This window comes from Odontomachus brunneus, unplaced genomic scaffold (genome assembly GCF_010583005.1).
Source record: "Odontomachus brunneus isolate Ranch 3 - 2012 unplaced genomic scaffold, Obru_v1 Obru_scaffold_017, whole genome shotgun sequence".
In the NCBI taxonomy this organism is placed as follows: domain Eukaryota; kingdom Metazoa; phylum Arthropoda; class Insecta; order Hymenoptera; family Formicidae; genus Odontomachus; species Odontomachus brunneus.
The window spans coordinates 1,040,375-1,066,090 of record NW_022639467.1 but is presented as its reverse complement, the minus strand read 5'-3'; the positions used below and the strand labels follow the sequence as shown (position 1 = coordinate 1,066,090).

The 25,716-nt window shown below is 44.8% G+C and overlaps 5 protein-coding genes across 7 annotated transcripts in view; 2 read left to right on the top strand and 3 right to left on the bottom strand.

Annotated features, from left to right (window-relative positions):
• Positions 1-2,279, bottom strand: part of LOC116841659 (doublesex- and mab-3-related transcription factor A2) — a 33,761-nt gene extending 31,482 nt beyond the window's left edge. For both annotated transcript variants that reach the window (XM_032809883.1, XM_032809884.1), the window contains exon 1: positions 1,267-2,279. In XM_032809883.1, coding sequence (XP_032665774.1) covers positions 1,267-1,536 — 270 coding nt within the window. In that variant the 5' untranslated portion in view covers positions 1,537-2,279. The remainder of the gene's footprint in view (positions 1-1,266) is intronic.
• A 7,586-nt stretch (positions 2,280-9,865) lies between these two features.
• LOC116841661 (thioredoxin domain-containing protein 12-like) lies at positions 9,866-11,051 on the bottom strand. Its single transcript, XM_032809885.1, has 2 exons — positions 10,580-11,051; positions 9,866-10,359 (listed from the first exon to the last, which is right to left on the bottom strand). The coding sequence occupies exons 1-2, from the start codon at positions 10,840-10,842 to the stop codon at positions 10,125-10,127; spliced, it is 498 nt and encodes a 165-aa protein (XP_032665776.1). The 5' UTR covers positions 10,843-11,051; the 3' UTR covers positions 9,866-10,124.
• Positions 11,052-12,466: 1,415 nt separating this feature from the next.
• LOC116841682 (GPI ethanolamine phosphate transferase 3) lies at positions 12,467-18,897 on the top strand. The gene is made up of 4 exons (XM_032809925.1): positions 12,467-15,514; positions 16,081-16,251; positions 16,322-16,548; positions 16,672-18,897. Exons 1-4 carry the CDS (start codon positions 12,925-12,927, stop codon positions 16,864-16,866), a joined length of 3,183 nt encoding a protein of 1,060 aa, XP_032665816.1. The 5' UTR covers positions 12,467-12,924; the 3' UTR covers positions 16,867-18,897.
• Positions 17,751-23,003, bottom strand: LOC116841683. 2 transcript variants are annotated; one of them, XM_032809927.1, is made up of 3 exons: positions 22,751-23,003; positions 19,898-21,666; positions 17,751-18,142 (listed from the first exon to the last, which is right to left on the bottom strand). In XM_032809927.1, exons 1-3 carry the CDS (start codon positions 22,848-22,850, stop codon positions 18,095-18,097), a joined length of 1,917 nt encoding a protein of 638 aa, XP_032665818.1. In that variant the 5' UTR covers positions 22,851-23,003; the 3' UTR covers positions 17,751-18,094. The 2 variants fall into 2 exon arrangements, with proteins under 2 accessions (XP_032665818.1, XP_032665817.1); XM_032809926.1 differs by having other exon boundaries at positions 17,751-18,037; positions 22,751-22,952.
• A 1,023-nt stretch (positions 23,004-24,026) lies between these two features.
• Positions 24,027-25,709, top strand: LOC116841686. Its single transcript, XM_032809936.1, has 3 exons — positions 24,027-24,361; positions 24,833-25,283; positions 25,391-25,709. The coding sequence occupies exons 1-3, from the start codon at positions 24,270-24,272 to the stop codon at positions 25,673-25,675; spliced, it is 828 nt and encodes a 275-aa protein (XP_032665827.1). The 5' UTR covers positions 24,027-24,269; the 3' UTR covers positions 25,676-25,709.
• Positions 25,710-25,716: the final 7 nt, after the last annotated feature.

The following is a 25,716-nucleotide window of genomic DNA, read 5'->3' as shown; positions in this document are numbered from 1 at the left end:
CTCTCTCTCTCTCTCTCTCTCTCTCTCTCTCTCTCTCTCTCTCTCTCTCTCTCCTTCCTTGCGCTTTCGAAGGAATTCATGAAACCTACGTAAAATCCTGACATGAAACTCATACATTCTTACCAGGCTAAGTATTGGAGATTGGCAATTACGAACTAGAGATTAAAATTCGACAAATCAATTAATTTCGATCTTGGCTCTGTCCCGATCTTGGCTTTGTCCCGATTTGTCAAATTCTAATCATCTCTTCTACTCACAAGTATCCTTAGTCTCCAATATTTAGGGCACAATTTCATTACACACTTTGTAGACTTGAAAGCGTCTCTCTCTCTTTTATACACTCAGAAAAAAATATGCTGATGGCAACTATGCAAGTGTCAACTATATGATCTTTTATATGTACAATTAATGTATCTAGTTTACTAGCTTAAACTACCCGGCGTCGTTCGGTCTTTTTATATCCAGAACATCTAAACTTAAATTATTACAAAGTGTCAAGGATATGAAATTACAGTGAGGGGGTGTTCAGATTTCATGCAGCTTATACACTGAGAGAAAAATATAGTTGCCTTTGGCGTCAACTATACGCTTTTGTGATTTTAACCACAAAAATAATTAGAAGAACCATTGTTTTAATAAGTGTTATTAGAAAGGTTCTTCTAATTATTTTTCTGGTTAAAATCACAGAAAAGTATAGTTGACGCCGAAAGCAACTATATTTTTCTCTCAGTGTATTCGCCGCAGAATCCCAGAGAGTAACCATGCAAAATGTGGCCCAGATCGATCAAGGAGTTTAAGAGTTAATACGGGGAGCATATAGAGATACACAGGGCCGATTGTTCTAATTTCTTGGTAAGCTACTTAGCAGTTAAATCATGTATCTGTCTTCTTTTTACCTTCAAAAACAAACATATGATTTAATTGTTAGGCAACTTACCAAGAGATTGGACAGATAGACACAATGTGTCTAGGGACATTCTATTTTATATTATATATACATGTATATATAATTATACACATTACAATTTCACACATTACTTCTACACATACAAAACTCACATAAATGTCACCTATACAATTTCCATCACCGTGCTTTCTTCTGAATGAACATGATATTAACGAGGTCATCACTACGTAGCCAAAGCAGCTTGAAGCGTCTAATGGATCCAACCCCTAGTCTGACACGGACTTTACGGACGCGCAGGGAGATAACGTTCGACGTGTCGCGACACGTCGAAGATCGGCTCCTTGGCGACAGCCTCTTACCTGTGCGGCCATGACGCGCTGCCTCTCGGCGATGAGGGTGCACTTGGCACACACGCAGTCCCGCCATCGGCAGTAGCGTTTGTGGCCCTTGAGCGCGGACACGACCCCGTGATTACGACATCGCGCGCACTTGGGGGTCCGCTGGTACCTCTCGGCACTGGCGCGCAGGAAGAACGCGGCCGGCAGCACGTGATGTTGCTGTTGCTGTTGCTGATGCTGCATCAATTGGCCCACGTCGACGCCGAGGCCGACGCCGCGGGGCAGCGACATGCTCGTTCACTGTGTGAACGCTCTCGGCGAGCGCTCTCTCTTGATGGCGGGATTGATCGGCGACGATCAGCAACAGCGCGATCGTCGCGGGGTGCATCGGCGACGGTGGTGACCGCGCGTCGATCACCGCGCGTCGCGGCCGATCCGGGCCGGGCGCGGTGCCGCGTACTCGACGACGCTCACCCCCATGCCGGAGGCACGCATGACGACAATTCTCGGGAAGCCTCCGGTGTATCAGCACCACCACCGTGCCGTAGAATTGATACCCTGTTCGACGTACTTGACACACTGTGCCGCGATCGCGTCACGGTCCAGCCGTTGTCCCTGACACCCGTGACATCGTCGATTGAGCCTTGCTACCGTTTGTTTCGCGACACAAACGAAACCAAGAGATATACGTAAGATAGATAGGTAGCTAGGTAGCTGGTCAGGTAAGTAATTGGTTAGGTAGGTAGGTAGGTAGGTAGGCAGGTACTACCCGGTAACTATACGCGCGCACGCGCCCGCACTTCCGCGAGTCTACACTCCTGCGACCGCTGCCTGTCACGGAGAGAACGCACCCGCTCGTTCGGCGGTCGTGGGCCGAAATGCGGTATCGCCCCGCGACACACACTCGCCACCCCTCTCTCTCCCTCTCTCTCTCCTTCTTTCTCACTCCCGCTCGTTCGCCGGCATTGTCAACAATTGCAGCATCCCGGGTGAGTCGATTCAGGTAGCGCGCGCGGATAGACAGAGAGGCGGTAGCGCGCGGCGCGGCGGTATCGGCGGTGGCGGCGGCAGCAAAGTGGGAGCTCAAGGGGGCCGCAGTCGGCGGTGGCGGTGGCGGCCGTCGCCGTCGCCGCCGCCGCCAGGGGGGAGGATACCAGCGGGAGAGAAGAAGAGGAAGTGCGAGCAAGGGTGCGAGCGGGAGAGAGAGAGAGAGAGAGAGCGTGTGACACGACCGCGGAGGTTCGCCAGGAGGGGGAGAGGGCTGTGGAGGGGAAGAGAAGGATAGGGCAGAAACTAACGATCCCCTCCATACTCCACGCGCGAAATAAAACACTGTGCCACAGTGTTCCACCCCGGGGCCTCGGCCAAACGCGAGGTCGCTCTGTGCCGCAACCACGCCTCCGTCCGCCACCGATTGGCAGGCCCAAGCTGTACCAAACGGAGATGTTAAGAGTTTATATCTGCCGTAGTTGAAAGGGGGACATACCTAGCCGCGTACCCACCTACCACACCTTTACCCACTCACTACGGGGTCGGGGTGTAAGTATGCGTTGGTTGTGTGTATCTTCCGTATAGCGGTGTGGCTGATGGTGGTGACGGTGATGGTGACGGTGGCAGCGGCGGCGGAGGCGGCGGAGGCGGAGGTGGTGCTGTGATGATGATGGTGGTGGTGGTGGTGGTGGTGGTAGTGGTGATGGGTAGTAGCACCGCGCCGGTGGTAGTGGTGGTGGCAACGGACAAACACATTACTCTTTTATTTAAAACCCGTTCCGGCATAAAACACAATGCGGAGCGATGCTCAGACGTTTCTCCACGCTCCGCCTTTTGTTTCGGCCGACTGTTCTTAACCACGCACGCCTTCCTCGTCCTCGTCCTCTCGAGAAACGTGTCCTTTCTTCCTTTTCCGTCTTTTTTCCTTCCCTCTATCGCCACCGTTCTCTCTATCTCCCTTTCTCCATTTCTCCCCGCCACCCCCTTCTGGCCAACGTTTCTCCCTCCCTCCCTCTCTCTCTCTCTCTCTCTTGCCGCGCTTCGCTCTCTTTCGCTGGATACGGTCTATAAACCGCAACCAACACCGTCATCGCGACGAGCCTTCTTTGAATCATATTGTACAATGAGATTTGAATGGGGAGCGGGAGGGGGCAGGTAGGGAGAGAGAGAGAGAGAGACAGCAGTCCTATTGTCGTTTCGCCAATGGCGGCCGATTTTATAGTGATCTAATGTACAGATGTTATTTACCCCGCAATGAGAGAATAGAATAAAAGCATTGTGCGCATTATGATTTGGATCCCGTATCTCTCTACGTTTCTATATACCTACCTATCCACCCAACCACCTAACTACCTACCTATCTACCCTCTGCCCAACCTAAACTACCACCGAGCACGTGATATACGTAACGTAGAGACGCGCGTGGAAGAAGCCGTTTGCGCACCCTACGCGCTTCTAAGCCCGGAAAGTAACAATCGCGGTGTGTCGGTTATTTCATATGTACTCTGACATATTTCTTTGCGAATGCATAAATCGCGCGACGAGGGGCGTGTGTACGATGCAATCTCGACGCCACTCGGGGAAAGGGAGAACAGGTTTACACGACACACAGAACACGAAATCCGCGAGACTGAAACTGGTTCCTCGCGCGCAGAGCTCAAAGGTGGAAAGGTGAAAGAGCGCCATTGTCCGATTTTGATATATCCCGCGTTCTCTCCATACACCTCCTTTTTCGGGCGATGCGATGAATCGCCGCCGCGGGAGGCGAGGGGTGGGAGAGTTTTCGCATTTGTCGCGAGTCGGGTCGCGCGTCACGCGCAATCTCCACTCGGTCAAAATTATCCACATTGTAATTTGGCAATCGATAGAATCGAATGAACGTACGGACGCCGAGCGTCATCGAGGGTGTCACGAGAAGGGCGCGCAATAAATATAATCGCGACGGGACATCACCTTTTTTTCGATGACGCTCGCAAAGGGATTTTTCAATTTGACGGCGAGCGAATTTGAGCAATATTAAAAGTATTCCACACGAGTATACATTCACGCCGCTGTATACACACACACACACACATATATATATATATATATATATGCCGCACCAGCACGGACCTTTTTTTACTCTCGCGTATCGGCCACTCAAAGCGAATATACGCGCCGATGGAGAAATCAATAAACCAATAGGTACGCCAATACATGCCCGCTTTATAAAGTATCACGTACTTTTCGTACAAGTCAGAATGCAAAATCGGAGGAGTCATGAAGTAAATACGAAATCGCAACGTTTACCCGTCGGAGTGCCATTTTAAATTGCGCTTAAATAGGACAACAGAAAATTGGACAATGGTGAAAGGATCATGTTTCCCAGACTTTTTCTAAGACAAAGAGTCGACATAAATTACTTTGGTACAATATAGATTTGAGCCTTTGATCGGTACACTGAGGGAATATTTAAGAAATAAAAAATGCTTATTTGGTGAGCAATAATAGCATGTTTATTTATACTGATAAGAAATATTTTTTAGAAATAAGAGAATATACATTTTAAAACCTTAGCAGCATGCCGGGTGCTTGGAAGTTTAAATAGAATAAACAAATGGTGTTTTCATGAAAGCAATCATCTCTCCTATTTAAATAAAAGGATTTAGATTTAAGAAAATATGCTATTAGTAATCACTGAATAAATATTTTTTATTTTTTAAAGATCCTTTCTCTCAGTATATTAATAATCGTTACTTGAAACTCCGTTACTTGAATCTGGCGATTACAAATATAATGTCACATATATTATATGACTCAAATGAAAAATTCACATTTAACACTAAATTCAAATCTGAACATCTCACTTGAGACTATTAATCGGGTTACTTTGTCTTGCCACTTTTTTACCCGATTTTCAATATAAAATTGTCAAATAGAAAATCTTCATATATCTGCGATTTATTTGAAATTTATTGAAAAACAAGACTTCTTTATATCTGTTGTCTTTTTCATAATTTTTGCACGCAGTCCTTGGAAATTTATAATTCGCCGAGGTCTCTCTAGTTTCCCATTACTGGGAATTTTCGAACTATCGATATTCTGTCACTGAAACACCCACACTTTATTTTCAATATATCTTCTAATATTTATCGTTCACAGTAAGTGGGTATTTTCCGGACACACATCCTGTTTATTATAAAACGGTAACGTCTTTGCAAATACATTATAAGCAATTAAAAAAAAAAAATCAAGAAACTCAATTAAAGAAAAAAAGTTTGTGAAATGTATGTACATACATTCACACAAACTTAGATGTTATCTATCATTCGCGCATTTCTCTGACATTCCGCAAGAAAAATCGTCACCGTACTCTCCCACGGTCTTTAATTCCCGTGCTCGAAATGTTTCCGAAAAGTATCCGGTTTATCTGCGATGTCGAGTGGCTCGAAGCGGAGCATTGTTCGCCCACGCACTCGAGATTTCCCTCGGGCTGTACGCCCCTTTAGGTAAACAGAGTGATCAAGATCAGGATCGCGGCAATATCGAATTACAATGTTTGCAAACGTCGAGTTGACCCCGCGACACTAGACGGCTGGCCGAGATCGAGAGAATCGGCGGCGCGCGATCGGATAAGCGAGATTAGATTATAGTCGCCACATCAGAGCCGCACAAAGAAATCGCAGGTAAGAAGTGCTTGCATGTCGCTTCGATGTAACCTGCTTGACACGGCGGAAGCGGTGATCGCTAGTTCGTCGGGAGGATTACACTGAATTCGATGCAACTTTGCGCAAAAAGTCACGTGTAAAGCCGACGTGTAAATTGATGTTTACTGATTCAAGACGTGCAATTTTTTTATGGAATTTAAGAGGCAATAAAAACGTTCTTATACATGGGGAAAAAAAATTTGATCGCGAAGTCTGGTTTTAATGAACAAACCAACGCGCTTTTTTGGTTGAAGGACACAGAATTTCTGCGCATATTTCTTATGATTCAGATTTGGTTCTAAGAATCAGACATTTTGTTTCCTTTAATCAAAAACTCTCATTCGTTCATTACAACCAACCTTCGTTTTAATACAACCAAATATTTTTCTCCGTGCGAGTTTGCGATCTTTAGGCCACAAAATATAATTTTGCGACTATTCTCGTCTATTTATCATAAATATTGAACGGTGCTATGAAGTTAATCGCTATAAGTCTAAAAAATATCTGCGCTCTCTCTCTCTCTCTCTCTCTCTCTCTGCTCTCGGCTCTCTCACATTTTATCCTTCAATTCTGCAAATCCTTAATTCTTACTTAGCAAGGTCTCGTGTTTGTATAATGAAAAATTTCACTTATATATACAACGAATCCATTAGGATTAATGGACCCATTATATCGAGAGCGATTATCGCCACTGACTTGCGTTTAATCGCGTGCCAGGACAGTTGCCAAGACGATGACGATTGATGTCCGTTAACCCGACATCGCGGATGACACCGCCACACGTCGATGCACACAAGCACGTGGACGAGCCGTGCACCGGTGTGTACGCTATTCACGCCGCTGTCGGGTCGCGATGAAGCTGCCGCGATCTCGTCGCGATCTACCGCGCCGGTGAAATACCGTATGACTTTTTGACGTGCTTTTAACAGATTGAATTGAAAATGGCTCCCTGGCTCTCCCGATATATCCACACGGGGGCATATCCATATCCGAGCCGAAACGACCGAACGAACGAACGGACGGGCGGACGAACGAACGAGAGACACACGCACACCCACACACACACACTCTCTCACGCGAGAGATATATAATTCTTCTTCTCCTCCCTCCCCATCTCGATCTCTCGATCTCTCGTCCACCCCGAGGCTTCGTCCACCATCCGCCACCCTCCGCGACTTCTCTTCTCTCTTTCTCTCTTCATTTTTGCACATTCGCTGATGCGGCACATTGCAAGCTGCGCCGGCGGAAACGACGTCGGGGTCGAAGGGAGGGGGTGAGAGAATAAGAGTGAGTGAGTGAGAGAGACAGATAGACACAGAGAGAGAGAGAGAGAGAGAGACTGGATCGGTCAGTCGTGCAGGAGCCACGGAGGGGGTGCGCAGAAATAATGTCCCGGCTCATTTTTTAAAGCCGCCCCCGGCTACCGGCTGGAAGGGTGGAGGGGAGGGGGCGCGGAGTGGTCAGGACTCTGCGAGCGAGGCGGAAAAAAAAGTGACGGACGTGGAGATATAGGTGCACGTGGGTAGCGCGGGGGTGCGATATTACGGGGCGCAATAGCTCCAACCGACCGACCGGTCGGTCGGTGGTCGTCGATCGGTCGGTCGGTTGGTCGGTCGGTCGGCCGGTTGGTTGGTTGGTTGGTTGGTCCGGCTCTCGGTCCGCCACCGGATGAAACGGTCAAAGCTAAAAAGCACTCTCCGCCGAAACGGGCTATATATTATCTGCAACCCTTCAAACACAGAACCGTCCGCGGAGAGATCCATACATAACGTACGGATGTGCGTAAGCTCTCCTCCCTCCTCCTCCTCCTCCTCCTCCTCATCCTCCTCCTGCTCTTCCTCCTCTACTTCCTGCACCCCCGCTGCCCGTGGAATTCGCTCGTCGTGAAAACGTATGCGCGATATTGCCGCCGCGTACGCGTTTTATCCTTCGAGTACTCGCGTCGGGTCAATTTGACACAGGCGATTTTTCTCTCGCATACGCGTCTCTTTCTTCTTTTCTTTCTTTGTCCGTGATGAGGGGTGAAAGAGTTGGATGTTCGAAGAGTTTCGATATTAAGTCTGTCGGAGGGAGAGAGAAAGCGGACAAGAGGACGAAGTAATAACAGATATCGTTCGTAGGAGTGTATTAGGCGTCTTATCGCGCGAATATTTATGTGGATTTTTAAGACGACCCGCGGACAATACGATTTCCGTAAGGAGTATTCGCTGACGCAGGTGTCCCGCGGCACGAATGAGGTAATAGATGCGTGCAATTGCGGGCGCGCCTTACAGCACTTTGTCGCTTTGATATTGCGCGTTTCAAGTGCGACAAACATGTCGATTCAGAGATGCTAGATCACGTCGGAGGAAAATTTGCAAAATATTCTAGGATATAAATTGCCATACAACTGTGATATAGGAAAGTGTTGTGGTCTTCCCGACTAGAAATTTATCCTACAGTTCTGATGACACTAAAAAAAGAATACTTGAAAATTTATTTGTGGGATATAAAAAACTTCTAGTGGCGGTCTAAATTCTCGATTTTATCAACAGCAAGTCTTATTTTCCAGTGAACCTTTTGCTTGTTACAAAAAAAGATCAACGCCAATTTTAATATATGTTGCATGCATATATATATGCATATTTGCGTAACAAGCGCGTGTGCACGGAAGGGATGAAATGGGCGTGGTTACGAGGGGTTGCGACTTCTTGGTTGCGATCTCGTCGGCCAATGCCACGCAGCTTTGCCATCTGGCAACTGTTGCAAACGCAAGCGCCGTCAAGCCTACCTTTGCGAGCTCGCTATAGGTCGTTCATAATATCGGACCGAGCGCACCGAATTCGACGTACAAGCGCAGACTCGAATGCTGGGGAAGAAGAGTCCTCGGGAGTAAGAGAGGGGCTCTGCGGTCCAACTTAAATTGGTTTCTTCATTCCGTACACCCGTTATTTTGTTCCTTTTGCGACGCAAAGGCCTGTCGATAGTAAGCAGATAACCGCCTTGCGTCAGCTGCAAATCGACTTTCCGAGGTACATCTCGGCGGTCCAGTATCTACGTGTTGTGCACGCGAAACTTTAAAGTACCGTATAGAGCTCGAGGATTAAAAATTGAAGATTGGAACTTGACTTATTGGGACAAAAGGAGCTTATTGGGATTTCAAAATCGAAATTACATCCGTCGAATTCGATCTCTAATCCACAATTTTCAATCTTTCATATATCTAACTAGAAATTTATCCCATGTCCTCATCAGTTAATTCTAATTGGTTATCTGGTTTGTATAAGGTGATATTATTGGATCCTGATTATTAATAAGGTCTTCATTATTAACAATCCTTATTATTAATAAGATTCTGATTGCCACACTGTGACAATTTGCATGACCTATTAGGATACGATAATATCATTTTATGCAAACCAAATTGAAACAAGAATTGATTGGGATCCACTCAAAACTATGAGTTAAACTTTTAGTCCAATACAAGCTAGTCATTTTTCAAAATTTATTTTTACTTTTATATTAAATTTTTTTACATTTAATATCTTTTTTTAATTTATTTAATTTGACTTTTTATTTATTTATTTTTATCTAATATTAATTTAATATTTGCATTTAATATTTTTATTTAGCTTTTTTAAATTTAATATTTTTCAACTTCGATTTCTTTTAAAAATATTTTTAGTATTGAAAGTAATGATAAGCTTAGATCCTTGTTTTATATTGAATGCATTTTTCACGAGCAAACTGACAATTATTTTTAATAATTTTTTTACTGAATTTTTTTACTGAATTTACTGACTGAATATCTAAGAGAATATTTCGATTAATATATTTTTTTATATTTATTATTCTAAATTTTATTATGTAGAATTTTTAATTTTATAAAATATGAATTTTTTAATATGTATTTTTATAATAAATTTGAAATTATAAAACTGATATAGAACCTGAACAATTTTTAAATTCATAAAACTCGAACCTCTCGTGTTAGAGAGAGAGAGAAAGTTAACACCGCGCGATTTCCATTACATATTAAATCATTATTTATGCGCTGACCTTTTGTCACTATTTATTCCTTTTTTAAATTTTTACTTCATCTTAATTCGCAATACATTTAACTTACAGAAACAATACTGTGTATGTATTGTTCATGAACATGATGTGCAACGCTTTAATTTCAAAGTTTTATTTTATGAGAGTTCCTTTTTTCGGAGACTGTAACTACTCTTTGGGACAGCGTTCCAATGCCAAAATCATGCTGTCTATAATTTGAGTCGCGTTACTGTAAAAGTATTTACACTTGTTGTCGGCTTGCAGATGACGATTATAAATGTCCTCCATAAACTCGCCGTCCGGAGTGAAGAACAGAATTCTAGGGACGTAATTTCCATCCGGCTGGAATCTCGCCTCGTATATCGGGGACATTTCACCTTTCTTTGCCTTCACCATAACGAAGCTACAATGTCGCGTCAAACATATGCAACGAATCCAACATTAATTCTGTGATCAATGTCGCGAGTTTTTCTCGGAAATATAGTTAAACGTCGCATTTGTATAATTTACCTCTTTCTAATTTCTATAAGATAAATTAAAATTCACGAAAATTGCGCGTATTTCTGAACAAACAGTTTCAAGGTCACAATAAAGCGATTAATACATTGCGAGAGGTTACTCACTATTGGCTGAGATCGTGGAGTCTAATGGACTTGGTGAATTTGGGCTTCAGCTTGTCGCAAGTAGGGCAGCCTGTCTTGTAGATGAGAAGGAATATCGGTTTCCTGACAATCTTAGCTTCGTCGAAGCCTTCTTGCAAGTTCCTCCATTTAAACATACGCTCGAAGCTCTGGTTCATGTCGTTATTGGCCGCGATTACGTTTCCGAACACGTAACACATCAGAGTTCTGAATTTCCAGGAGCCGAAGCATCTCGAGAAACGCATGATTACAGACCTTCACCGTCTAGATCGTCCCATAATTTGACGTTACCTTAGAACTTCCGATCACAACACAAAAACTAAGTTGCGCACAATTTGAAATAGTTGAACAGATTTCGCACGGCTTCCAGGCGATACACTGTCGCCATCTGTTGGTGACGAATGAACGTTGGTTAATTTTCAAACAGCGTACAAGTCGCCATCTCTTAGCGAAAATTGATCAGTCGTGTGTCTGAAGCCAGCGGCACACGATGCTTGTTTTCGTGTTGGTTTGCTTGCTGGATGGAAATACTCGGTTCTGATGGGAGCGTCCCGATTGACTACGGTACGATTGGACACAACCAACCGATGCAAAGAATTATCTAGTGAATTACCAGGTTGAACCAATCATTACAATCTGTGTCCAATCGTACCGTAGTCAATCGGGTCCCATCCGGTTCTAATTGGTGCATTTCTGAAGATGGATGAAACCAATCAAAATAGAGTATTTCCATCTAGGATGAAAAAAAGCATCGTGTGTCGTTGGCTTAAGCCATAACCATAATCCCGACCTACAATGGGTGCATTCCAATTCCTCAACACATCTTGACACACACGTACACAAAATCAGTTTATTGGTCACATATTGGCTTTACATCGTGCACTTGATACGCGTACTAAATAGTAATTTTCTATTAGATAATCTTAATATCAACAATGCATATCAACGGCGATGCATTCAATCAATACAATACGTTTTGTTGATGAATATTAAACCAGCTTAATATACCGTTGTTTATATATATCGTAGATATTAAGATTATCTAGAAATACTATTAGTAAATTACTAATAGAAAATTACTATTTAGTACGCGTATCAAGTGCACGATGTAAACCAAGCCAATATGCAACCAATAAACTGGTTTGTGTAACAGTGTACGCAACTGGAAAGCATCCAATAGGTGTAATAAGCTTAAGTCCCGATCTACAATAAGTGATTTAAGCTTTAAGACCTAAGCTTTAAGAAATTGACCAATCACAGTCAAACTTGAGGAGAATAATCGACTGTAGTCCATTTAGTCAAATTAGTCAATTTCTTAAGGCTTAAAGCTTACTACACCTATTGTAGATTGGAACTAACCACATATGCATAACATAAAACCGTCTGGACCAATGAGCATTTAGCATAGAGTAGTTATATTGATTCACATAGAGTAGTTATATTGATTCACATAATATGCTCATTGGTCGGGATAATCTTGTGCTATGCATATGCGGGAGCGGTGCACATGGACACGGTGCATTTAGACACAGCCAATCATAGCACCGTGTGATTAGAGACATTTGTAGGGTCCCTTGGAACAGCGACTTGTGATTGGACTGTGTCCAATTGCCCTGTGTCCAACTGATATACACCCTGCATATGCGCCTATATAAAGTCATCTGGATAAGGGCTATCACACACAAATTGACATAACTGCATAGCATAAGACCGTATGTACCAATGAGCATCGAGTATTAAGTCGCCATATTGGTGTTCGATGCTTAATATTCGATGCTCATTGGTCCATACTATCTTATATTATGCATATCCAGTTATGTCAATTTGTGTGCGATAGCCTTAAGTCTTTAGGGTTTTCGCATACAAATTTCCGTAACCATAGACATAAGACATAAATTTAAGCTGAAGAACCAATCAGGATATTGCTTTATCATTGCGTACTCTAGAAGAAGATAGAACTGACGGTAAAACAGACCCCTCGATTTGCTATCTCCAATTTGCCATCAGTCATAAGCCGCGCGCAACGTGAATCGATGTGAGTCGATTCGCGCAGTACATCGCAAGTTTGAGGTTAGATCCGCGGCTCGACGTAAGATACATGAGTTATTGATTGATTGTTCGTGGCATTTAACACGGTCTACGTACAAGGAACACCGCGAGAGCAAACTGTCCCTCTCATCGTCTCGCTGATGTGACAATGGTGAGTGACAGGCCGGCGTGTCGTCATAGGTTAAGGTCTCGGCGGATCTTCCTCGGTCGTGTGATCGTCGTGCCGCCAGTGTACAACAGCAGCAGCAACGTTTCACGGCACTGAACGAGCGGCAAAAATGAGCCGGCTATGGAGCTACTTGGTGTTCCAAGCGTGGATGTCCTATCTGATGGCGGCCGGACTCCTGGTTTTCACCAGCGGCTTCCTGCTGAACCGCGTCTCCAGGCCGGAGCGCGCCGAGTGCACGAGCTGTACGCCGGACGTCGGCTGTGACACGTCCGAGCTCCTCCACAACACCAATCACGCCGCTGAGGTGTGTCTGGGTCGCAAGGCGCGGGTCGTGCTGCTGATCGTCGACGCGCTCAAGTACGAGTTCGCCGAGTGGCACGATGACGACGCCTCCATGTCCAGCTATCACCGCAACAAGCTGCCCGTGATTCACGAGCTGCTGCAGAAGCAGCCGTCGCGCTCACGCCTCTTCAGGTTCCTAGCCGACCCACCTACGACGACCATGCAACGCCTCAAAGGCCTGACCACCGGCTCGTTGCCTACGTTCATCGAAGTGGGCTCGAACTTCGCGTCCGGCTACATCAACGAGGACAACCTGATCGAGCAGAACGCCGCGGGCGGCATCGTCTTCATGGGCGACGACACTTGGACCAGCCTATTCCCAGGGAAGTTCCTCAGGCAGTTCCCCTCGCCGTCCTTCAACGTCTGGGACTTGGACAGCGTGGACAAGAATGTGCAATATCGTATCTTCTTTGAGATGAAGAAAAAGGACTGGTCATTGCTGATAGCCCATACTCTGGGGGTCGACCATTGCGGCCACAAGCACGGCATGCAGCACCCAGAGATGTCCAGGAAGCTGAAGGACACCAACAAGCTCATCACAGAGATTGTGGGGTCCCTGGAGGAGGACATGATGCTTTTTGTCATCGGAGATCACGGAATGACTGAGACAGGGGACCACGGCGGTGACAGTCCTAGCGAGGTCGAAGCCGCGATGTTCGTCTACTCGACGAGCCCGTTGCTCGAGGGCTTCGCGATCAACGGCAGCGATAGTGTGAACCAGGTCGACCTGGTGCCCACCTTGTCGTCGATCCTCGGCACGCCGATTCCTTTCTCCAACTTGGGCTCCGTGATACTCGACTGCTTGCCGAACCTAGCAACGGCGGAGACGACCGTGGCTCGTCTGCTGCACCCGTTGCAGTCACTCTGGAGGAACGTGGCGCAGACGAAGAAGTATATCGAGATTTACTCCGCGGACGCGAACCTCTTCTCCAAGGAGCAACTGCAGAATCTCGAGCGCGTGTACGCCTTGCTCGCGGAGCGCGTGAAACACGTAGACAGCCTACAGGATCTGGAAGCGTTCGTCCACGACACTAGGGACTATTTCAAGTTGCTGAAGGACACCTGCTCCGAGGTGTGGGTTCAGTTCGACTCCGGTTTGATCTCCAAGGGCCTGCTGCTCATGTTCTGCTCCTTATTTTTCTTCTACCTCTTCGTCACCGGCATCCCCGAGAGCCGTATGTGCGACATCTTCAAATCTTCGTTCCTGCAATGCGCGGTGATCGCGAACCTCGTTACGGTGGCGGTCACCACGTGCCTCTTCCTACTGGACATGTTGGAGGAGCTGAGAAACACGACCTTCTTCGTCACTGGCGCGGTCTCCATCGGTTTTCTCGTGCTGGTGATCGCTCAAAATTGGGACGTGATCTCAATGTGCTGGTATGAACATCGTAGAATTAAACTGTTGACCTACGTGTCCAGGATAATGTTGCTGCTGACGGTGTGCGGCCTTTTCTCCAATAGCTACATAGTCGAAGAGGACAAGGTGTTGTCCTTCTTCATAATCACACTCCTTTGCCTGCTGGTGTTTGATCTGAGGAGGAGCGATTCCGACAGCGGTGTCGAGAGGAGAACCAGCCGATTCGCCGGCACAAAGCCGTCCAGACCGAATTTCCGGGCGATCGTGCTGAGCATCGGCCTGGTGGCGTGCGTCTCGGTGAGATTGTCGCACTACTTCTGGCGTTGCCGTGAGGAACACCTGCAACGGGCCTGCTCCGTCTCCGCGACCGGCAAACTCGACTGGTCGACGGTGTCGAATCACTGGGAGCGCGTTTTACCCGCCGTAGTCATCCTGGCACTGTATGTGACGGTGGTGAAGCTCTGGCTGCGAGATCGCGGGAACCTCACGGGCTTCGCCCCCAGCGTCATGGTGGGCCAATACTGCTCGGTCCTTATCGGCGTCTGCATCAGCTGCTACTGGGTTCTGCAGCAGCTGCCCAAGTTCTACAAGGTGAAGTTCGTGTTGTCCTGGCAGGTGAAGACCTTGCCGAACGTGGTGTACTTGCTCTGCGTGCTGGCGATCCTCATCCTCTACTACCGTCCGCTCAGTATCTACATACTGCCGAAGAAGCGGGAGTCCATCGAGGTGTACCGCGAGGAGAATCTGGTGCCGCGCTTGTTCGAGAAGATCAAGGACTCGATTTCCCGCAAGCGTATAGATACAGACGACACTCCAGTCATCTGCGGCATCGGCACCACCTACAGTGCTGCGTTCATCTCTCTCAGCGTGTTCCTTACGCTCCTGTACTCGTTGCTATTGGGAGACTCTCTATCGCCCAGCACGTTCCTGCTGTTCGTCACTTGTACCTGCGTATTGGGTTTGTCCACGATCGAGAGATACAAAAATGCTAACACTATCTGTAAGTGCGCAGTGTCATATATGTGTCTGTTAATATTTTTTTAAGAATACGTATTTCTTACGTGAGAAGCTCTGAAATGGAATACCTTTATATGTTAAAAACATCCAGAATGGTTAAGACGTATTTCAATTTATCAGGGATATTTTGTTTTATTTATTTTTTTTTTTTTTTTTAATTACTGTAAGAGGAAAGATTTTAGTCGAGACAACTCCAGTAGAATTAATTCATTAAATAAAAAATAAATAAATAAAATTATTTATATAAATTATAAATAAATTATAAATTTTATAGATTAATTATGAAATAATAATAAAATTAATTCAATTTATTTAAGGAATTTAAATTAAATATTTTAATTTTTAAAATAAATTTAATAGGTTGATTTCAATTTCTCTGAAGGTTGTATATGGCGAATTAATTGCCTTAATTTTTTCAACAAAAGTTTTACATTCTTTTGATCTCTGTTTTTGTGTGAAACAAGTTCAACATCTTTTCTGAATGTGTATGTTACATGTATTGAATTATTCTTGGCTTTCTTAACGATTTTTTCTTTTTTATTTTTCTAGCCGAACTCCTTGACGTTTCTATGCCCGTGCTGTTTTGCTGGTTTTTATTGGCGGAATATTTCTTCTACGGAACCGGCCATCAGGCGACGTTTCCCACTATCCATTGGCATGCCGCCTTCGTGGGAACCGGCGGCCACTTTTATGGACATCTAATGTCGGCGATTTTGATCGGTAAGGTGCCGATATCGGATTTCACTTGAGAATCTCCGCCGACTGGAGTCACGACGAAAGTAACTTGTAGGCATCAACACGTTCGGATCGCATATTATTTTGGGAGCAACATTGCCGCTATTGGTGATCGTGCCGTTCACCCTGCATTTGGTGTTTCCAAAGTTCCTCAAGGCCAAGTTTCTCGAGGACGACATGAAGAGAGGTGAACTGCTCTTCCTCTTGTCTGAGCAAGACTCCGCCTTTCAAGCCGCGATATTCTCAGTTGCCGGGAAATACGTGTTGCTTCACGGCATCCGGGTAAGTAATATATCATGGGAGACGAGAGCGAAAAAGTCAGACACTGTCTCATTTCCCTCAAAGTAAAAACCGACATAAACATATGTATTCGTGTAAGCTGCACGTTGAATGCTTCTCTTCCAGACCTTCGGCAGTATGTTAGCGGCGACCATACACTGTCGGCACCTGATGGTCTGGAAGATCTTCGCGCCGAAACTGATATTCGAGGGACTGGGATTCCTGGTGACGTTGTGCAGCGTGCTCGCGTCCTTTTATCTGGTCTTTCGCATCGAGCAACAAATGGAATACGTCATTACGAGGATTACAAAAGGCAGATGATAGTGACTCACTGTCGTCGACGGTGTTATAGTACAATCAGATAGCAAAGTACCAAAGTCGTAAGTCGACACACCTCACTTTTGCCGGCAATCCGCAAGTGGCTCGTTACTTATACGCGCGAATTATACGCGGGATCGCGTTCCAGGCGATCAGAAATCCGAGGTATTATATATATACATATAGTGCGATCAACACACAAGTATCAATACTTACCGCGATACTGCCAATATTTCCACAATTTTGTATGAAAGTACGACGGCTGCGAGAAGCGAAGTAGAAGGAGAAAAAGTGAGTGATGGGGGGGGGGGGGGGGGCGGGGAATAAAGTCAGAGAGAGATATATACCTAGCGTAAAAATGATAAACGACGTTTTTCGTACCGAAGTACAGGAACTTTCAGTCTCTCCACTTCTTGCTCGAGATATTAACTAGTTCACCTCTCCTATAATACTATAACGTCGCGTAACCGACTGTGATGCTTCCTAACACACTAACGCTACCCTGCGTGCAATGCATTGCTGATTGTAGAACGGACAAAGCAACGCACTTGATGCAGGATTGCGTCCGTGTGCCGCAGTGTCTGCACGACTGATGGTGCGCATCGGTGTGTGCGGCTGACACTTTTAGAGTGCGACATTAGAATAAGCTATTAGTTACTGTTAGTGTCCACCTTTCATATCCTTCGTATTTCTTAGGGGGAGTGTCATGTACTGCGACCGGTGAGGAACGAACTATGTACAATAAATCCGGCATTTTAGACCAATTCTTCGTACACACATACACATACGCGCGCGCATATAGATCTGTCGTATCGTACATCTCGATTCTTCGGTATTCGGATACCTGCGGGCGATTTGAAGTTGCACCATTTTCTTTACCTTCGTTCTCTGTTGCCAAGTATATTTTTATTGGTAATAACGACCGTCCTCGTACACACACACGTTTGTTTTTACACGTTTGGAACAATAATTGGCATTTGTAAGAATATTTCCCGTCGGGATCCAATCACGTGAGAATGTTAATAACGGGAGAAAAGAGAGATAGTCCTGCTGGCTGAGTGGCCTAATGGTGGTTATGATGGTGCCTATGATTCTCTTGATCCTGATACGCGTTCTTGTGATACTGCATCCAGTCAAGCCACTTGTCGTTTAAGTTTCCGTAAGCGTTAGGCCCCTGCGACAGATGAACACGCCCGCGATATTCATGAATTTAGACATTCGCACCGTGTACTTAAGTGTAATTAATACTTTGAGAGTCAGGCGATTTAGGCATTTGTATCTGAAAGCAGATGAAGTTATCACACATTTTACGTAGCTGCGTACGGTATCTATCTCCTCAATTAGGCGAGGCGTCCGGCAATAATAATGCAATTTCCCGTTCCTCGTTTCGAATGTAGGCATTTCTTTTCTTTTGTACATAGGCTTCCAAGGTATCGTGACGCGTGATGTATCGCAACGCAAAGTTGTTTCTAGATTACTATCGAGTGATTACGTCAACATTTTGTTGTTGCGTTTTGAAATTTTACTCCCACGGTTAGTTTGTGAATCGAGATAGACTAACATGTGCACGGACCAGAGGTGGATTTTACAGAGCGTGTCGAATCGTTTCCAACGCGTTTTATCTTATATCGGTCTGAGGAGATTTCTGTACATTTTATATAAATATCACGATATTCGTAGATATAAAGGGATGAAGAGAGGATGTGAAGCGACGATGTTATTGTTATATAATGGCATTATTACTGAAATAATATTATTATATGATAAGAATGTTAATGATTATTTAATACTCGAGAACTTCGCAAACGATGTAAGCCGGTTAATAGACACTATCCAATCTGATTTTATATATTGGAATTGATTCTTCTGCGAAGATACGTTGCAATTTCTACCATCGCGAGTTTTGACAAAATGGCGCAAATGCAATTCTAGAGAACTTCTCTAAAAAGTCTTCTCTTGAAAGTTGTTTTTGAGACGCGAATAGCTCGCACGTCAACGGCTCATACATTGTTCTCGGTGTATTAATGAAAGCAGGGTTGGGAAAGTTACTTTTGAAAAGTTACTCGTTGCCCACTGAATAAAGTGATTCGTTCTTTTATTGTTGTCCAATTTAAGAAATATCCGTTGTCGTTGCAATGAAACAAAACGCTAAAATTGAAAAGAATTAACAGGAAGAGCATTTTGTGAAATTATATCGCTAGTTAATAACATCTTTGATTTCTAAGAGTGAAAATTTCTTTTACATTCCTTTTCATCCTTGCTTTGTCACTTTAATTTTAACAAGAAAAAAGAAAGGAGCAAAAAATTCACATATATATAATTAAATATTTAATTTTTTTTTCAGGAGATTATTTAAATTTGATTAATTTGAGAAATATTTCGAGTGGAAAATAAAAATACCAATGCCTGGTCACTAATAACATTGATACTTAACTCTGGATATTTTTTGATTTTTAAATACGAATATTTAAACTTAGCACAATATATGCACATATAGAATGTCCAACAATTCGTTATGTAGCTGCGGTGTACAGGTAGAACTTATCAAACTGAACATAAAATTACCATTTCACAAATAATCATGTAGAATGTTCAGTAATTATATATTATTATATATATATATATATATATATATATATATATATATATATATATATATATATATATATGTATATATTAAAGTTATTATATATATTGAGTTATTATATATTAAATATTCGTACTTAAAAACCAAAACAATAGAATAAAAATGTCCAGAGTTAGATGCCAGTTTTATTAGTGTCCAGTCATTGATATTTCAGCCTTAAGCATTCTAATTTTCCAGGATAAGTCGATTCTTTTCATCTGGAAAAAAGGAAAGACACGAAGGAAGTATTACTAGCGAAGAAAGGTATAATCGTCATTACCGATTCGTTAGTGGAAGAAAGTAACTTGCAACAATAACGACTGCAAGTAACGCGTTGCTTCCCAACCCTGATGAGTGAAAGTTATTATTCGGGGTTACTGAACGTGCAAGAATAAAAATCGCACTCACCAGCAATTTGATCCCGCCTCCTTGATGGCCCGGCGTAGAGCCTCCTCCGGCTTGCACAGACTCCACTGAACCCGCAGGCAGGCTCTGGTATCCTTGATGCATCTGCATCTTCACGCCTCTTGTGAACTGCCTCCGGCGGTCATCGTCGTCGTTCCTGTCGAAGTACGAGTAATCGTCCACTTGTCGTTTCGCGGTGGCGCCGTTCTCCGGATAAGACACCCAGAAGGACATCGGTCCTTTAGACAAGGCCCTGCTCGTTATGACGGAACCCACCTTCATGTCACTCGCTGCATACGGGGCTGGAGTCACGACAGCGGACAGTTTCTTTAGGACGGCGTCCAAGAGAGTGGCGTTGAACGACGAGGCGCCAACAGCCGACGGGCTCTTCGGCGTCGACTCCTCGGAATTGTCCGCCGCATTGGCGTTGGTCGTCATCGCGTTGTTCGTGGCCGCGGTGATGTTTCTCTGCAGGTCTATCAACGTGTCGAACACCTGGCTCAGTACGGTCATCCTCTGCTGGAATGGAAGCGTAGGATCCACCGTCGGCTTCGACGGGAAGATGCCGGCGAAGGGCTTGAAGGGCTTCTTCGCTGCAGCCGCGCTGGCAGCCGCGGAAGCCTTCTCATAGGCGATCAAGTCGCTCAGAGTTCCCATCATGTCGCTCTTCAGGTTGCCGAGCTCCGACAAGATCGCGTCCACGACCGAATCTTTGGCGGTTTCGATGGCCGATAGGTCTTGGGAGGCTCTCGCCGTTCTCTCAGCAGCAGCGTCGTCTGGCTTCAACGATCTCATCATGAAGGCGCTCTTCGCCTCCGAACTGTCTGAGCTGTCGTCCGCCACTTTCGCGGTCGTGTTGAGCTTTATGCTGTCGAACAGCTTGTCCAAGAAGTCCGACACCTTCGACGTATATTCGCTCGGGTCGGGGATAATGGAAGACGGCATCCAATAGCTGGGTGGCACGATGGTGCTCTTCGGCGCGGGTACATCCGTGGCCGTCGGCGGAGCGGCGGTGCTGGTGGCAAGGCTCTTGAACAACGTGTCAAGGAACGTGGTTTTCTTCGTCATCATCATGCTCGGATCCACCATCGGTCCGACAGGTCCTCCAAAAGGTCCTGCGAAGGGTCCTCCGAAAGGGCCTCCGAAAGGTCCGAACATCCCCGGAAGGGATTCCTTTGGCGCGTCACCAGCTACTGCGGTCGCATCGGCTGCACCTTCAGCCGAATCTGTGCCTTTTAGGAACGACGACGGAGCAGCCAGACCCAAGGTCGGCGCCGAGTCGGCAGGAGCTCCTACTACGCTTCTTCTCCTGCGAGAGAAGAAATCCTTGCCCGCCGGCGCGTAATCGGCCATCATGTCAGCTGAGGAGAACGGCGTTATCGGACCGAATTTCGGTGCCATCGGGCCGAATTTCGGCGTGAACGGGCCGAACATACCGCGCTTGGACATCGTGCCGCTGCTGCCGTCGAACGTTTTCTCTTTGCCAACCTGCAGCGTGTCGCGTTTCGTGCTGAACAACGTGTTGTCCGCGACGCCGACGTTGTCGTAGGGAGACCCGCTGGCACCGTACGGCACCGTAATCGGTTTCCCGTCCGCTGGATTGTACGCGACCGGGCCCAAGCCGCCAAATAAGTTGCTCAGCATGTCCGTCTTCTTGGAGATCATTGTCTTCGGATCAACGAACTTCGGGAACATCGATGGCTTTGCCATGTACGGCACGGATATCGTGTCCATGCCCATTGGACCCATCGGTCCTAATGCTCGTGAGTAAACTGCAAATTTCAGCAATGGAATCGACAGGTCAGTGAGTGTTTTTTCTTTTTTTTTTTTTTAAGAAACTTTCGCGTAGTTTAGTTATGAGAGGTCAGAGAAAAAATTGAGAAAAATGTACTTGAACATTGATTTGCGGGAAGTAAAGTTTATTTACAGGAACAAATTTTGTTTTCAAAATAAACTCTCTATTCTAGAAATAAATTTTCAAGTGTATTTTTTTCTCGGTGTAATAAATTAGAGTGGCAATGATTTGAATAATTAAGCCCGAAGTTTTCACGAAGTGATCATCAATTAATCTGATATAACTCGTTGAGTATAAAATTAAATTTGCTATCGAAGTCGACTGATCGCTTTATAATAATTTTATAAAAACGTCAAATCGAAAAGAATAGACAGAAATATACGTTTTGCAAAATTGTAACACTGATTAATCATATCATTTTTTATCTCAAAGTGATGATTTCTTTTTATTTTTATCTTATCATTTTAATTGTTAATAAAAGAGGACAAATTATTATTACAAATATAAATATATGAAAAATTAAACAAATTTCAGAATGACTTTTTTCCCGGACTTCACATTTAACATTTAAGAAGATATTTCGGAATAAGTCGGAAAATGTTTCGAATATAAGAGTCAATTTTCAAATATCAGTTTAATCGTAAATTTAAATTCAAATATTCTAACAATATGTTTCTTGATGTATAGAATTTAAATTTGAATTTAAGTTGAATTCATTATTGGGAAATCATCCCCATGTGACTCAGTTTTACAGAGAAAGTACACCCGTCGATTTTTTTCGTTTACCGAGCATACGGAAAAAAGATTTAACTGTCGCAGCTAATCTTGGCTTGCTGAAAATATATTTGTTGCTGTAAAAATTTACAGCTGTTACTACTACCTCGGTTTCATAACTTATTGGCAGCTATACTATAGCTATACTTTATAGCTATACTTTTAGGTATCCACGTGTTACAACGACATTTAGCTGCCACACGCAGATTCTCGCAGCAGCAGCCAACTCTTTTTTCCTTCGTGCAAAGATACGAGAGAAGAGTGAAATACCAGGAAAGCGACATTACCAGGCTTAGGTATGAAGTTCGTCCATGGTGCTCCTGGTGGTAGTGCCGCGGCGAATGCCAGCAGGCAGATGAACGGTAAAAGTGCTTTCTGTCGAAGCATGGTGCGCTAAGTAGCCCGGTCTATTCCGTCGACTCGCTTTTATAACAATCATCGATCAATAATCCTTGCAAAGTCTTTTGGAGATTACCCGCATTGAGAATGCTGGCGGTCCGAGACGGCGGAGTCTCATTAAAATAATCCACTCCCCGCATATGTGCGGAGAGCTCCGCAGTTGTGTATTTTAATTAGTCCGCCGCAATAATTTCCTCCCGGTACTGTACAGGGACGTAATTTCCTTCTTACCACCCGGGTAGGGGGACACAGGAGGATCTATTTTAAAATCAAGTCGATGGAAATCGTTCTCTATCTCATGTGGATTTCACGAGCGGCAATGAAGCCGTTTTGTTTCGTTTTCGCGGGATTAGAGCTTCCGTGTCTTCGCCGCGGTCATTTTGATTAATAACGTCGGAAGAGCGAGAAAACGTATGCCCAAAATTATTGTGGGATCCAAGTGTCACTTTATGGACATACGCTTTTATTTTATGTTGCGCAAGAATTTTGGGCATGCATTTTTTCACTTCTGACGTCATCGATCGAGAGTTCCGCGGCGGGAGGCACCAGAAGCCTTAACTTCCTCCATTTCTCTCCTTCAGTCCGGCTCATCATTTCTCTCCGTTTCGCCGCATACATAAATAGCGTATTTTCTGGGCGCGATCGTGGACTCTAATCGCTTTACAAATGAGTCATCTGCACTGCATTCTTCAGTTGTTTTCAATAATGGAAATGAACGTCGTTTCAATTATTTTGCGAATACCTTATCCTGGCTCGTCGAATTTGATAGGAAGTGTCCTGAGACGTTGTGGGATCCGTGAATCTCCTTGATCTCGGCATTTCCGCGAGTATGGACAAGTTGAAGCGACGTAAGTAACATTCTATGGTACAATTGCCGTTCGTGAAAAGTGAGAACAAAGATCACACGTGTGCACATTGCGATTGCCAACTCCACTCACTGATCAGTCGTACGCAATTAGTGTGTGTATTTTTAATCATTTATTCCGTCCAAGCATGGCTGCAATTATAAAAACGATCAGATATGTTTCATACAAAAACTTGACTGAGATAATAAAATTATTGAGACGGATTCTTGACTTTAACGCCACGGAAGAGTGCACTTTTCAGATTTCTGATTTAATCATCAACACGATTATAATTAAATCACAAAATAATTACAATTGATTTCCTGTAATCGCAGAGAGCGCGACTGGCAGCGACGTTGGTGTCGAGGTAGCGACGGATTTGTCGTCGTTGCGTTCAGTTCTGCAGTGTGATCATCAGGGAGACAGCATTGCAAATGTAATCACGCAATTGCTGCAAATTTACCGACCGGAAGACGATATCGTCGCGTACGAACGTGTGCTGAAAAAGGTGCAAGGCTTGTTGAGAAACTGCGATTCTCCCCGAAAGCGATTACTATTCTCAATGATACCTGCGCCAAAGGATGTGCCGAATTATCGGGTCGCGGAGGTGTTCGACGCAACTACCGGCTTCGTCAGATCCAACCCTCAGAGAAAGTAAGCTCTCTTCGCGCCCCAAACACATCCCAAAATCATCCTACAATCATTCTATACGCTTGGAGAGCGCTTCAGGACGTCCTGGACACATCCAGGATGTCTTCAAGACATCTTGTGTTATCTGGGGCCGCACTCGCATTGTTTAAAGGATCATCTAAGAGATAATGAAGGCCCGTATTAATAGTCTTTACTTAGAAGTTATCAGAATTCTCTTTAAATTAACAAGATTCTGGTTAACCAGACAAGGCTTCTAATTAATCCGGTTAAAGAACTTGCAACTGTTTAACTTGGACAGGAGGTTCTGGTTAACTAGAAATTTTGTTTGGTTAATGAAAGTCTTGATTTGAACAGAATTCTGGTAACTACAATCAGAATTCTGATTCGTTCGTATTTCACCAACCATCTGGTTAATCCAGCCAAGATGTTTTCTTCCGTATAAGAAATACATTGTATTTTTGTATTCTAATGCAGCGGCGCGCCTCAAAGTACGCTCGACGCGGAGAATCCGCTCGAGATAATGGATAGTTATTCGACGTCGCAGCAGAACCTGCCACGCGACCAGGTCGCGTCGGCTTCCAAGTCGTCTGAGGGTTTTCTCTTCCGCGGCTTCGCCGAGAACGAAATTTCCACGACGATCCGCAACCACGTAAAAAATGTAAAGCATATGTACGGACTTGTAGAGTGCGACTCCCCTCGCTTGGAAGTTCCACTTGACGATAGCTCAAATCCCTCGTCGCGTGCTGATCGGCAGGCAGATTCGTCGAGCCGTCGGCCGAATGATAATCCACAGAATCGCTCAGACGGGAGCAAGTGTCAGATGTCAATTTGCCGGCAATATCTGCTTAATAAGCGATGTCGCGCACCTGCTGGGTGCACCACCAGCGAGTCGCAGCCTCGTTATTCACCTTGGACGGCGTATCAGGTGTGTAACAGAAATAAAAAGGAGCACGAAAGAGAGCGCCGTGAAAAACTACGAAAGTAAGCGAGATAAATCCGATATGAAACGTAAGGCTTGGGCAAACGTTGTAGGAAACAAGCTCCGCGAAGATGTGCGATAATACTGAGACAATATTGGATCTATCTCGAGATAAAGCTCCCCGACTACTGAATAACGTTAGATACAGTTACAAAAAGTGTGACGATACCGATGCGTTTGATAAAAAACCTGGCGGGTCGAACGTCGATCAGAAGAACGCACAGACGATTGAGCAAGAGACGATCAAGGACAGTATACGCAAGATGGACGACGTGTGCTGGGAGGACGAGGATCGGAGCATTTTCGTAGACGTACTGGAGACAAAATGCGCGGAATAATCGTTAAAAAACATTTCTCTTTTGCAGCTTCTAACTCGTCG